This window comes from Pundamilia nyererei, unplaced genomic scaffold (assembly GCF_000239375.1).
Source record: "Pundamilia nyererei isolate P.nyererei 1_Seehausen unplaced genomic scaffold, PunNye1.0 scaffold00445, whole genome shotgun sequence".
NCBI lineage: Eukaryota > Metazoa > Chordata > Actinopteri > Cichliformes > Cichlidae > Pundamilia > Pundamilia nyererei.
Window position 1 is genome coordinate 223,036 of NW_005187846.1, and position 14,328 is coordinate 237,363.

The window sequence follows — 14,328 nt, forward strand, 5'->3', positions numbered from 1 at the left end:
TGTACCTCTGGTGCAAATTACTGACCTCTGTCATCATTTTAAGTGGGGGAACTTGCACAATCGGTGGCTGACTAAATACTTTTTTGCCCCACTGTATATTAGAATGATGGTCAAATGACGGAGTCATACTAGCAGCCCTGGATGCTCTACTTAGACACAGTGTTGCTTTTAGCTACTGCTATTTCCACACTGACAATTCCCAAGATACACACAATGTTACAATATTCATCATCTTTAATGGCATTGGTACACAAAGGGTTGAACAGTGGTTTAATTATGATTTATAAAATTGACTAGTTTCCACTGAGCAGTGTAATTGCTTCAAGTGTCTTCAAGACCAACCTGAAGCATATTTCATTAGGAACTTCGGGAGCAGGACCAAACATGCTCCGTCCGGTTCTTATCTATATATGTTCCCCCAGTTCTACAAGCTGTTCATTCTCGTCTATGTGCCCCTCCCTCCCCTTTTCAATTCTTCTATTTAGTACATGGGGATCTGCTAGGCCCGGGAGCCACCGCCAGTCCCCTTTGAGGCCTTCCCCAAACCGCAGCTCAATTCACATCCAAGCCGTTCACCTTTATCTACTAAAACGCTGTCAAACCTAAAATGCGGATGTGGGCCCAGCTAGTGAAAAATATATATAGATCCATAGGGGCTGGGGTCTAACACAGCAGGCAAAAGGCTGTGTAAAGATGCCGCTGAGGCAAGCTAGCACATAACAGCAGGATGCAAGATGCTAGCAGGCAGGCTGCCATAACCAAGTGGCTGGCCGGCATAGTATACAGAGTATACATACAAGCTGGAGAAGTACCAAGGGCTCAGAGATGAGCTCGAGATGATGTGGAGGGTCAAGGTAACAGTGGTCCCAGTGGTAATTGGAGCACTCGGTGCGGTGACTCCCAAGCTAGCTGAGTGGCTCCAGCAGATCCCGGGAACAACATCCGAGATCTCTGTCCAGGCCAAGTAGTTGCTCACATCTTAATCAAATGTAGTACTTTGTAGAGGCTTTTTAAAAATTATATATTTTTAAATTCATTTGTTTGTTTTTGCTTTTAATGTACTTGTTGTTGTTTTTTGTATTGTTTAAATTGTATAAATCATTAGCGATCAACATATCGAAAGAGTCCCATTTGTGGTTCCTGCATTATCTGTAATAGCAGTTTGTTGACAAGGCTGCCATGCTGAGAACCAAGCAGACAAAACTTTTAAAAAACATTTAATACCAGGTTAAAACTAGAGGATCAGGTGCACACGGTAAATAGCTTTTATATAGTGCTTTTCTACTCTACTTCTACTTGAACACTCACTGCACTTCATTCACAAAATCTGTTTTTCTACCCCAGTGCTGTCTATCTAACATTCACACTTCCACTGATGGCAGTCACAAGATGATCTGCCTGACTCCTGGATCTGTGTATTATGAAATTTAAAAGAAAATCACGTGTTTTTCACACACTCAAATGTTGTGGATTAGGCTTGCATGACCTGTGACTGTGCCTCTATTTGGTAAGTTTAATCTTCTGTTTTGAAGGTGTTTTATTCTAAAGTGTGATTTTCAGTTCTCTCTGGAAGCTGTGGAAACAGTCACCTAGCAAGCCAACATGCCTGTGTTAAAGGCTCAATTGGGCTGAAATAAAAGAGAGGGACACAGAGGGAGGTAGAATAAAATAGTTGCCAATTTGTTTGCTGTGTGTTGGAACTGTACTAGACTTCATTCTGAAGCGCCTGACAAGCAGGTGAGATCAAAGTCATGGGGACAAAAGCAGCTCAGCAGCGATTTGTCAGGAGACGAGAGCCAGCGGTCGGGTTCAGCCCTCTGATCACCGGCTCACTAAAGAAATCTGCCCATGAGAAAAAGTACAGCAGAAAGGGTTCAAAGGTCATTTTGATTTGCTCTGGATTACTGGTACCTCGTAAAAAGGTGGGAAGGGAATTTTGGGAGGGAAGAGGGGCACGAAAGGAACTGGCTAATAACCTTTGTATTATTGTAAAAAAGAAACCCTTTTGTGCAAAGAGGGGTTTTTGAGGGCAGTGTTGGAGGGGAGAATTTGGGGACGTCAATTAAAAAGGAGCCCTGAAATCCTTGCTTTGATTCGTGAATGAAGGAGAGAAAAGGGGAAAGTTAAAATGTATGCTTTTGGCTTTTGTGTAAGAGCACTCCACATGACTGGGTTTGGATTCATTTGTTAAGTGGATGATGGCAAAAGAAAATGTAAATATTTCAGTTGGGCAAATATTCGGGAACTGGCCAAAGTTTTTTCATGAGGCAAATGCACATTTCAGTTTCTTCTTTCTTCTGAAAGCAGGTGTGAATGCATTCAAGATATAAAAAGGACATGCCGGGAACTCCAGTCACCGTGGCTACGAATACAGCGTGCAGTTAACTTATTTGATCAATTAGTTAACTTTGTTTTGTGCAGATAACAGGACATATTTCCCAAGGCTCTCCCACACAAATATGTTTTATATTTGTGTGGATGCTAAATTCTTATGTAGCACTTTTCTACTCTCCCAGAGCACTCAAAGCGCTCTATGCAACATGCCATATTCACAAGCACTTTTCTTCTAAGCTTTCAACAAATGCATACACCAATATGATGCAACTTGGGGGTTAGTATGTTGCCCAAGGATGCTTGACATGCAAACTGGAGGAACCAGGGATCGAACCACTAACCTTCCAGTAGATGACCTGCTCTACCTTCTGAGCTACAGCCAGGATGCACTATGGCTTTTTTCGATATTTTAATTAATTAATTTATTTATTTATTGACTCTTACATTCATTATTAACTATTTTCTGAAGCAACTCGTCATCCTTTCAAATATGTGGAATGTATCCAACAGCTGTGATTTTCCAGCCGGGCCGTTTCCCGTGTTTGAAGAAAGATCGGTACAGGTTAAGTACAAGTTGGCACCATATTTTGCTGCCCATGCTATGAAAATTGTGGAAAATGTGAGCCACTTGGAAGCCACAAGCTATAATGACTTTAGCAGCATATCGTCAAAAATTAAAGACTGTGAATAAAACTACTTGATTCAATACTTTGTTCATCTACTCTTGGTTGAATTTTCCAATTAAAATATCATACAGCGAGCTGCCTGACCAAGAACTGAGAGTTAGTGTCCACCTCAGGTTTGCTGGTAAGGCACTCACACCTAAACATCTTTAAATGTAACAGCTGACTTGTTTTTCTGTAAAAGTCATATCACAGTCTTACCGAGCTGAAGGAACATTTACGTAACACTCAGTAGAACATGCACACAGTCTGCCCTGCAGTTATATTTGTCTCCTGTTGTGTAACTTTCCTGCGAGATCTCACTTTGGTTTCAGAGCACAGACTTAGCTGTGGTTCCTCGGGCTCCCAAAGGTAGAATGGGAGACAAAGCTCCTCCCCTGTGGAATCAGCTCCCAGTTTGGATTTAAGATCGAAAACATTTGTTTCCTAAAGTTTAAAGTTGGATCTGTAGTTTATGCTTCATCCTCATTTTCCTTTCTCTCCTATACCTTTCTGCAGGTATGTACGGATTCATCAGCTGCTGCTGGCTCCATCAACCTGCCAGGCATTTACTGCTCTATTGTTTGCTTCTTTTTTTCACTTCTTTCTTGTCATCCCAGCTGCTGGACTCTGGGCCTTTCGGTTTCTCTTCCCCACTGTCACTGTGGAGGATTTACTGGAGTTCTCTTGGGATGTAAAGCACCTCTGTATGGGTTTTGCTGTGACAGGCAGCTGACAGCAAAAAGATTTGGCCCTGTAGTCAGCGGACTCCTGTCTTTGTAAGAATGGGCAAAACGTATGACCTCCTTTTATTTATTTTGCACTGATGTGTTTCACTTTGAGCTCAATATGAGGGTTTCATAAGTATATTTGATTTACTGAAATAGGTTTTGAGTAACTTTGTGAATCAACTTGCTGATGGACATATACAAGTTTTGGCCTGCTATTTGACAAAATGATGGTATTCAAACTAGAGCACCGATGTCCCAGGTACTAACTCTGCTCGAATGCATGTGTACACAAAATCTAACTGAAGAATACAGCTCAGATTTAGCTGAATCATAACTGACACTTTAACCTAAAAACAACAACACACACTTCTTTAAATGTGAAGAAGAAATTGTGTATGTCGCTCACAAATTGCAAGCATTTGCCCTGCTTATTGCTGAGATGCTTTGTGGGCGGTGTGCAGGGGAGCATAATTAAAATAGTTTCTGAGAGAAACAGCACACCACATCTAAGGTTCCACCCTCTTCCAGCATTTAACCACATCAAGAGCGTCTCACTTAGAAACGGCCACCAGAACAACCTCTGATACACACGGCCTGGCTGATGTTTTGGTGTGTTGTCTGACTCCTGAGGGGTCTTTGGAGGCATAAATTGCACACATTTGTAATTAAAAGAGTTAGCTTTTCTGATCATCAGAGTAAATAAAGTGACACAGGCAGCTAGCTGGGTGATGTATGGGAGGGGAAGACAAATTAACGTCTGCTCTCTGGGGGATTCTCAGCAGAGGCCTTCATAGCAGCAGTGGAGCAGTGCCAAAGGGCAGAGAGATTTGTAGATGATGGTGCTAATTACCAGAATGAAAACCATAATGTGACCAAGATGGAAGCAATTTAGGCAGTAGTCATTTAGCCTGCTGCTCTTCCGCCCACCGGCTGCTGCCTAGCCAGGGCTGGGGCATTAGGATGGGAAAAGTCTGGGCCAATCCACTGCCTGGGTAAACAATGAAAAACTAACGCACAGCAGAGAGCTTCTGTGGTGTAAAGAGCAAATGGAGAGAGGCCCGTGACATAATGTCCATTTGTCTTTCTTAATCTATGCTTCCAGGTCAAGAGGAGTGTATAAATGCTGAGCGCATAGTCGACTGGAAATGTTTAATTCCCCGTCATCCTACTCGGGAGTGTCTTTGTGGGATGTCTGAAGGTGCTGGTTCAAGCTGAACACGCTTGAGATTCACCTCAGCTTGCCATGATGCATGCTTGGCAAGCACCTGTTAAACCGGGAAGAACAAGGACACGCAGATGTGGACCACCCAAAAGCTGAAAAGGCTAACATTTCTTTTGCTTCAGAATGCGGCTGATAAAGTCGTTTCTGGGGGGACCCAACTGAATCTTACAGCGTGAGAAATTAGATGAAGCCTGTGGTTGTTCAGGATGTCAGAATTCAAAAGCTGAATGCTTTCCGCTTTTGTTTTTAAGGTGAGGACCGGGTTTAGCGGCAGTCTTATTCCTCACCTGTTGCGGTGGCTGGCCGAGCATATCTATATAATTTGGGATGTCTAATTGCTCTTTTAGGACGTTTATGCTCTTGCCACTGTGTAATTTTATCCACGCCGCTGTCTCTCACTTCACACAGGGCCGATACCTTTTTGTCTGCCCTTTTCCTTTGTATCAATTGGTTGGAGTTCAGCCTATTGTCGCCACAAGCTTCTTTTATATCTGCGCTCACTCTGAGCAGAGGCGCTCAGTCGGGTCCACGGGAGGGCTTTTCAGCTGCAGAGGCGAGGATTCCACCTCGGAGGCGGGTGTGCTGTCAGAGCTGCCTGTGGTGCTCGGATACGCGCAGGGCTGAAGCTCTTCGGCTGTGTTAAGACCCCTTAAATCACTTTAATGGGACCCCGAGTGTTGGGCTGGAATTCTGCTGTTTTTTGCTACAGTTGTCGCTTCCCGGCCATGCCACAATGCTGGTGATAGCTCTGCTGCTGTTGCTGAGCCTGTGGGACCCGGTTAGTCCACGGCCCCGCTGCGCTTCGGGCCAGGCTTGCGACCCCCGGCATCGGAGAGACGCCGGGGGGCGCGGAGGAGTGTATGAACACCTCGGAGGAGCGCCAAGACGCAGGAAACTTTACTGCGCTACCAAATATCATCTGCAGATCCATCCTAACGGCAAAATAGATGGCTCGCTGGATGAAAACAACCCGCTCAGTGAGTACTGAAGTTTGAAAGGAAGAGACGTGTAAGCGGAGAGCTGTGACACTTTGTGTGTGCGTGAGAGAAAGAAAGAACCCATGTCATTACAGCCAGCCATGTGTGTGTATAATGTATATATAATGTATATATATACACACAATCGGTGCAGTGATTCCAGGAACAGCGTCCGAGATCTCTGTTCAGAAGAGCGCAGTCCCGGGAACAGCTAAGAAACTGAGCCGGACCCTAAAACTGCACACACACACACACACACACACACACACACACACACACACGTGTGTGTGTGTGTGTGTGTGTGCGTGTGTGTGAGGAGCGGTGAACTGAATGAGCAAGTTAAGCAAGTTAAGCAAGAAAAAACTAGTTTGTTCATATGTTTAAGAGTAAAATGAAACTTTTTTCATTTTAATTCATTTTTTTTCTAAATAACGGAGAATATAAATTAATACATTTACACACATTTATACAGAAATATGGTGACATTTAAGAGAGAGAAATGTTCTATTAAACATGTCCAACACAGAAATACAAAAATGTTACTGTTGTGTGTATCACAGGCATCATGGAAATCACAGCAGTGGACGTTGGTGTTGTGGCCATAAAGGGGCTCTTCTCTGGGAGATATCTGGCCATGAATGATAAAGGACGGCTGTATGCATCGGTGTGTTCAGCACACACACACACACGCACGCACGCATCTGACATGTTGGGAATGGGTCAGAGCTAGTGGAGAACACATAACACAACAAAACATGCCTTAATTATGCCATTAATTCAGCTCAATTCATTTTTATTTCTATAGCACTAAATCACTGCAACAATCAGGCAGAGAGCACAGGGCCTGACACATGAGCAGCCTCTGTCCTTTGCCCTGCTTTAGTGTCACATTGTCATGTTTAGCCACTGAAAAGTAAGTGACCGTAAACTTAGTCTGCGCCACCAAAGAGGAGTGAATTTCACCGCTCCTGTTTCCAGAAAGACTAACGTGCTTCGTTCTCACATCCATTCTCCTCTCTAGGAAGTGTTCAACAAAGAGTGTGAGTTTGTGGAGCGAATCCACGAGCTGGGGTACAACACCTACGCCTCCCGCCACCACTCCACAGAGCACCCTGCTGCACCGGGAGGCGGCGGCAGCAGCAAGCGCCGGGCCAGCGCCAAGAGACAGTGGTACGTTTCCATCAACGGCAAAGGGCGGCCACGGCGAGGCTTTAAAACCCGAAGCACGGACAAAGCCTCGCTCTTTCTGCCTAGGGTGCTTGGTAACAAAGACCATGAAATGGTGAAGCGGCTGAGGGAGAGTCCGGGGCCACATCACCATGCCCATCACCACAGCCGCCGTGCTGAGCGCCGAAGACGCCGGCATCGCGCTGGGAAAGGCTGGGCCTGACAGCCACACGTGTCGGCAGACAGTTGGAGGACAGTCTGTGATTTGCCCAAACATGGACCTTAATCCTGCCACATACTGTAGCTTAACAGCAATGGAGGATGTGGATGAATGATTTGGGTTCTTCCTCTGGATCAGTGGAAGTTTTTGTTCACGGAAGACTTGAAGTGCTGTGGCTCAGACTAAATGCTCCAGCTTGAGGAGACTCGCACACCCCCAGCCTTAGAATTAGCTGTTTACTGACTCCATGCGTCTTCAAACTTGTAAGCAAAGGTGTTCGTAAGTTCACCATCAACTTCACACAGAAGAAAAACCTTTGAAACGTGGTTGTGTTTTTGTAAATACTATTGGCATGTACAGCAGCTTTAGAGCTTTTCATTTATCAAAAGCTGAGATAACAAAGACAAAGTCGTATTTTGCTGAAGCGCTACCAAACAAAAAGGACACTGAAGAGCAGACATCACAGAGAGAGGCACTTTTCACAGTATGAAGCAAAGATCAAATCAGACTAACTGTGCTCACTAGCTGTATGACGTTCTTACAATGTGATGGTCTACTGTTTAGAAAGTGAAATATTTTACTAAATCTATGGATATTTATTTGGTTCCTGTGTTGTAAGTTATTGATATAACTATTTCTGCATTATAGCCATTGTGCTGTTGTTTCTTAGTGTCCACTGATTCCAACATAAAACACAAGGTACCGATCCAGCAGTTCTATCATCTGTTCATCAGAAATGTCTCTGAGAAATGTGTTTGTGCCTGAATCTGATGCAGCTGATGCAGCTGTGGACACCATGCAAATGTTTTGGCATTTATTTTAGTTTTTTATTGCTTCAAAAATTTTATTTATATAAGATGTCCTATTTTTATATGTGGAAAACCTAAAAAGCAAAATGTTTGGTTTTATTGGCCACAGATCTTTGAAGGCAGCAATGTCTGAAATGCACAGTAGGAACTTCTGACAGGTGGTGTAAAACAGCAGGATATTAGCCCAGACCCAAGCTAACGTTGTTTGGAGGATTCTCTTTGAAATTAAAGCTCAGATTTGTATTTCATTTTTAGCTGTACACACGGCAGTCTGTCCGTCCCTCTCTCCCCGCTGCAGTATCCGCACGCTACCATAACAGGAACAAGTACAGCAAATTTTTATTTCAAGGATTTTTTCAGATTTTCAGGTTTTATCACACTTGACTCACATCTGTCGGTAGCTACCTATAAAGCCTTGTCATTCTATACCTGTAAGCACGGAAGGTTTCCTGGCCAGGACAATACCTCCTCCCAGGGGGGCTTGGAAGCAATGCCGCCTGAGACATTTGGCCTTTTTTTTAAGACCAAAAGCTGCATAGCTGATAAGCAAGGCTGGCCCTTCTCAGAGCAGAAACTGTGTCATAGAAAGTGCAACACCTTGCTGTGGTTTGTCATAAACTCTAACATTACTCATCAGGAATGCTGGGCTTCAGTGAGGTCAGGGCCTATTGTGGACCCTGCCCCTCCCTGAATACTTTTAACAAACGTTATCTCCTCAGCCTCCTCTGATGTGTCCTTTCCATCCATGTAAATCTGTGTTCTCCTACTAAACTTTATCAGACAGCCTACAGCAGTTGTGTTTATTTGCAACGTCTACGGGCATGATGGGGGGAATGGATAAGTATTTACACAATAGCTAGATGATTTTAAGCCCATCTTTTTAGATGGGCATGTTCACTAAATCTGGAAATTATGGGATACAGTTCCTCCTTCTAGGTGTAAATAATGTGTTTCGTTCAGAAATTATATATGATTAGTTATTACAGTAAAAACAACAAAAATAAACACTGTTTAAAATGATTAATCTGCCCACTGCAAATGCACACACTTTTTATGAGAATGATGGAAAATTGTTATCCCATCATCATAATGATCCGCTCACTAAGATGTGATTCTGATTTTGCCTTTAAGTCAGATAATGGCTTTGAGCAATCAGTCCCTTTTTATTAATAACAACACATTTTATAATAATAATAATAACAATGGATTGGATTTATATAGCGCTTTTCAAGGCACCCAAAGCGCTTTACAATTCCACTATTCATTCACTCTCACATTCACACACTGGTGGAGGCAGCTACAGGTGTAGCCACAGCTGCCCTGGGGCAGACTGACAGAAGCGAGGCTGCCATATCGCACCATCGGCCCCTCTGGCCAACACCAGTAGGCATTTTAGTTTATTTTTGTATTTATTTTGGAGCATTTCAAAACACCCAGGGACACAAAAGAAACCCCGAGTCAAGTAAAAACTAGAAGACAATGGCTACTTCACACAAGTGCTGAATCTTGTCTTAAAGAGTATTCTGGTGGCCAGAAAGGCGTGTATTGGTAAAACCGCACTATAAACGTATGTTAAGCATGGCCCTCTGCCCATTAAAGGAACATTTGCTAAAAGCCGAGCTTCAGACACATGTGAGCTTGCATCCAATGCTCTTACTTTGGAAAGGCAGTTGGATGCCCTCTATAGGCAGCTCACTGTCCAGTCAGTTTGGAATTTTTACAAAGCACATGCTAGTCAAAGGATTATTATCTTAAAAACTACAAGATTTACAAAATAATATTTTTCCTTCATGTGTTTTACCTCATTTATCATTCATGAAAGGAATGTAAAGTTCACAACGCACCACTTAATAGATCCAGGCCAACATCCAGCTGTACTGCTCCAACAACATCAGAAGAAATACCTCCTTCCCAGTCTGGATACACACAACAAGACGCTGGATACACAACCATTTTTCACCTTTTCACATGCTGTACATGTGACATGATTCCAGGTTCATATCTGGATGGTTTTTATACACTAGTTTTTTGATTCTTTACATCTGTTTTAAACTTGGCGATACAAGATGATAACTATGAACGCAGACTGAGGATGAAGGACACAAGATAGGTCACATGGGTTCAGGTTTTCAGGGTAAAACAACATTTAGAAGATGAACTCGCTTTGTACAGTTTTAGAAATGATTTGTTACCAAGTCACCGAGGGTGCTCTCGGATCACTAGAAACATACTTTCATACTTTTTTTCTGGATCATAAAGATGCTATGCACGGGCTGCTACGTGGTAAATAAACAAGAGAGCAAATGAATCATGTTGGATGCTGAGACATTTTAAGTGCTGAACTGCAGCTGTCACCCAGTGAAATCTAAAACGTGTTTCACGTAGTATAATTCACTGCATACATGTAACCAAAAACCACAATAATGTCAGTACAGCATAAACAGAAAATAAAGTCAAGCATAACTTACAAACTGCAACATGGCTGAAAAGAAACATGTCAGCCTGCTTTTATTTTAGTCTGATAAAAGGACATTACAGAACCATGGACAGCGACAGCAAGAGACCTGCTGTGTGAACGCTTCACATGAATGTCTTCATTCAAAAGCCGATGCTGAGGTCCATCACATCTCAGCCCACGTAGGTGCTATCGGTGCACCAGCTACCTGAAAGGCTCAGTGCCTTGGTGTAATTTGTTTGTTGAATAATTATAACGATAGCCAAATGTCTCATCTTATTGCCTTACATGCATTTCTCTACAGTCCAGCAGCTTTAAAGAACGTTTGTAATATTTTCATTTTCCATATTTTCAAAAAAAGAAAAAATGAATAAAAAAGGTCCAAAATCCATACTGATATTGTGGAATTCCATCTGTTGTCCTATAAGCCTGTCAGCCTATGAACCTCCAATGTCCTAAAGGACAGACACTCTTATGAGTTTGTTGGAGGTCGGTACAGGATCCGGAGGCTTTCCTATAGGTTCTGCAGCTCATCGGTCAATGTTTTTAGCAGCCTACTTGTGCATCACCAGCTAATCAGCTGAATGACTTTAGGACAAGTCCACCAGTTGCTCTGAAGGTAGCTTTGGTGGTCCAGCAGTCTAAACCTTGACCTGCTTTCCTGAAGCACTGCAATAAGCCCATGACTGCTGATACTTGAGGATTCATCCCAGCATTCCATCAGTTGTGTATGCTGGCCTTCATGCTTTTCAACTAAGCCAAAGGTTTTATGGACTACTTGCTATTCTTGCATAATTTTGGGTCAGTGGAAAGTGAATTTTTCTGCCAGGCAGGGGGAAAAGGGGAAGACCACACAGACGGTTTATGAATGTAGTGAAGAAAGACATGCAGAGGGTTGGCGTGACAGAGGAGGGTTCACAGGAATGAGGTGAGATGGAGGCAGATGATCCACTGCGGTGATCCCGGAAGGGAGCGGTAAAAAATGAAAAGAGGAAGAAAAATTGCATTGGAGATCGATACCCAACCGAGTGCCTAAGATCTGCCTGCATTCATGGAGCGATTTTGCTGCACACAAAGAAACAAGGCTGGTCCAGAGATCAAAGGGCTCTGGGCTGAAAGATGTGGAAGATCTTCAAGTACTCCAACAGAGTACCATAATGAGATCCGTAATGGGACACAGCAGAGCGTGGAAATGTTAACACTCTGCATAAATGTAACAAGAATCATCACACTTATGAAATACTGAAACAAAAGAAGAGCAACGCACTGAAAGAGCGTCAAGGATGTCAGATCAAAGAAATTGTGCCATGATGTCAGCTGGTGAGTTCTAAAAAAGAAGTGAAACAAAAGCAAAACTCGACTCTTTAAGGTTGGCAGTTTGAACTCAACGAACAGAGCTGAATAAAATCCATACACACAGCCTCAAGGCTTTTTAGGAAAACTGTAAACTTCTTGGAAGTATTTCCTGACCTTTCCTTATCCAATTCAGGGACAACACTCCACACAGTCCATCACAAGGCTGCTCATGCTCACGTGAACAGTCCATCCAGTCCAACTTCACTGACGTTTTCATAATATCCATTTAATTCTGAACACAGACGCTGTGGTGCATGGATTAATAACGAACCACGCAGGCGCTTCCAGTCAAATAAAGACTTGGTCAACAATGACAGCATACTTATCATACTACAGACTGTATTTATTCGTACCATTGTTTTCTATAAGGGTCCGGGACATGATTTCCTAGTAGCAGTCTTAAGTTAGCGCTCTTTTTTCCACTCGGTTGAACTGGACCTGTGTTGTTTTCCTGTTATTGTTCATTTATAGAACTGTCTCCTGTGTGTTAACTTGGCGGTTTCCTATTTTACATCCTCCCATACATAAATTATGATATTCTGCTGCTGATAATGAAAGGCTCGCACAAAGAGGTTTTTTGGTCATTATTGAGCTTTTATTGCTTTATTTTCCAAAGATTGTGCGCGGAGATAACGAGGCCATTATTGGAAGTGAATAAAGCCCTGCTTTCGGTGCGGCTGACTGTGAAGAAGTACTTTGTGGATTTTTACTAAGTGTGGAGCAGTGATGTAATGTGTATGCAGGTATAAATATAGAGGTCTGGCTTTGCCGAGTCCATGCAGATCAATGTCGCTCCCGGGCGCTGCTGCCTGCTTCGCTCTGCTTCTCGCTCTTCTCTCTTCACTGGAGAGTCGAACACTGGGAAGCTGCTCTCACAGACGGAGCCGGGATGGGCTCTCTGACCGCCCTGCGGACCGTCCTGGTGCTTGGCCTGGTTGGCAGACTGGCAGGATGCGCTCCCGGCCTGAACGGCACGGCGGACCGCTGGGAAGCCCTTTACTCCCGGTCCCTCGCTCGAATCCAGGGGGAGAAGCGGGAGGAGAGCGGCCGGGACAGCGACTACCTCCTGGGCATTAAGAGGTTGAGGCGGCTCTATTGCAACGTGGGGATCGGTTTTCATATCCAGGTGTTACCAGATGGCAGAATAACGGGAGTACACAACGAACATCGTTACAGTAAGTTTGCGATTGATACTTTCTTTCCTCACTGCTCTGACTCGGTGTTTGAACACAAAAAGCAAAGACAACTCCAGAGAAACGACTGAAGAAGTTCTTAGAACAGGAAGCAGTCACCTCAGCTGACTTATGATTGATCGCATTTTCTCTAACTGCGAATAAAACGGGGCCACACACCTGATCCGTCAGACCCGCGCACGTGTATAGTCTGACCCACGCCACAGTACCAACATCTGGAGCGTAGGATTGTGCTGCTGTGACCTAAAGGCTGGAACTAAAGTTAGGTCCAGCCTGCGGGCCGTTGCTCGTGCAACTTAAAATCATTTGCAGACACGAAGAATGACTAACTTCTGTTTACTCGCGAGACAGTGAAAGCTTGTTTTTATGTGTGTGACTATTCTAAGACGAGGCGTAAAACCTCAGGGATATACATTACATATACACTGCATATATTTACAGAAAACCCAAGCGAGGACTGTAAACCTCTGACACACTCTTTAAAATGATACATGGAACTAAAAGACGCAGTCGGTCAGCAGCCTGTCAAGGCCTGCTGAGGAAACGCATCAGCTGGCGTCCGATTAGCCTTCGCGTGTTTCTGATACCTTTTCAGATATGAGCTGTTCAGCGCTGGGTGTTCCAGGGTAGTGAGCCAAGCTCCAAACACTTCTTGCCTCACTGTCATTTCTCAAGGTGAAAATATTCAGTTATGTTCAAAAATGTCAGAGCTGGATTTCATTCAGCCTGACATGACATCACATATATTTAAAGGGAGTGTATTTGTTAGTGTATTAACTTATGTTAAGATCACGGGTGACGGCGCCACAATGTGCCAGGTGTTTTCTCTGGAATTCAAACATGTGTTTACCGAAATTTCAAATCTCAGTCTGACCATCCAGCTCACTTCCTTACACAAGCAGTAATGTCGGTGTGCGCGCGCGTGGCGTAGCACGCAGGGCATCACACCGGCGTGTTGTAGTAAGTGTGCTGCTTTTTGTCTTCAGGTCTCCTGCAGATCTCTCCGGTGGAGAGAGGAGTGGTGACCTTGCTGGGCATTCGTAGCGGACTTTTTGTGGCCATGAACCGACGGGGAAAGCTGTACGGATCTGTGAGTGCACAACGAAAACTCTGATTATATCACACACACACACACACACACACACACACACACACACACACACACACACACACACACACACACACACACACACACACACACA

The 14,328-nt window shown here is 43.8% G+C and overlaps 2 protein-coding genes across 2 annotated transcripts in view; both read left to right on the forward strand.

Moving 5' to 3' along the window:
- The window catches only part of fgf3 (fibroblast growth factor 3), a 10,243-nt gene extending 2,896 nt beyond the window's left edge, over positions 1-7,347 (forward strand). The window contains exons 2-4 of the mRNA XM_005753633.2: positions 5,659-5,926; positions 6,487-6,590; positions 6,948-7,347. Of these exons, the coding sequence (XP_005753690.2) occupies positions 5,659-5,926; positions 6,487-6,590; positions 6,948-7,316 (741 nt within the window). The 3' untranslated portion in view covers positions 7,317-7,347. The remainder of the gene's footprint in view (positions 1-5,658; positions 5,927-6,486; positions 6,591-6,947) is intronic.
- A 5,295-nt stretch (positions 7,348-12,642) lies between these two features.
- Positions 12,643-14,328, forward strand: part of fgf4 (fibroblast growth factor 4) — a 4,960-nt gene continuing 3,274 nt past the window's right edge. Inside the window, exons 1-2 of the mRNA XM_005753629.1 lie at positions 12,643-13,108; positions 14,113-14,216. Coding sequence (XP_005753686.1) covers positions 12,823-13,108; positions 14,113-14,216 — 390 coding nt within the window. The 5' untranslated portion in view covers positions 12,643-12,822. The remainder of the gene's footprint in view (positions 13,109-14,112; positions 14,217-14,328) is intronic.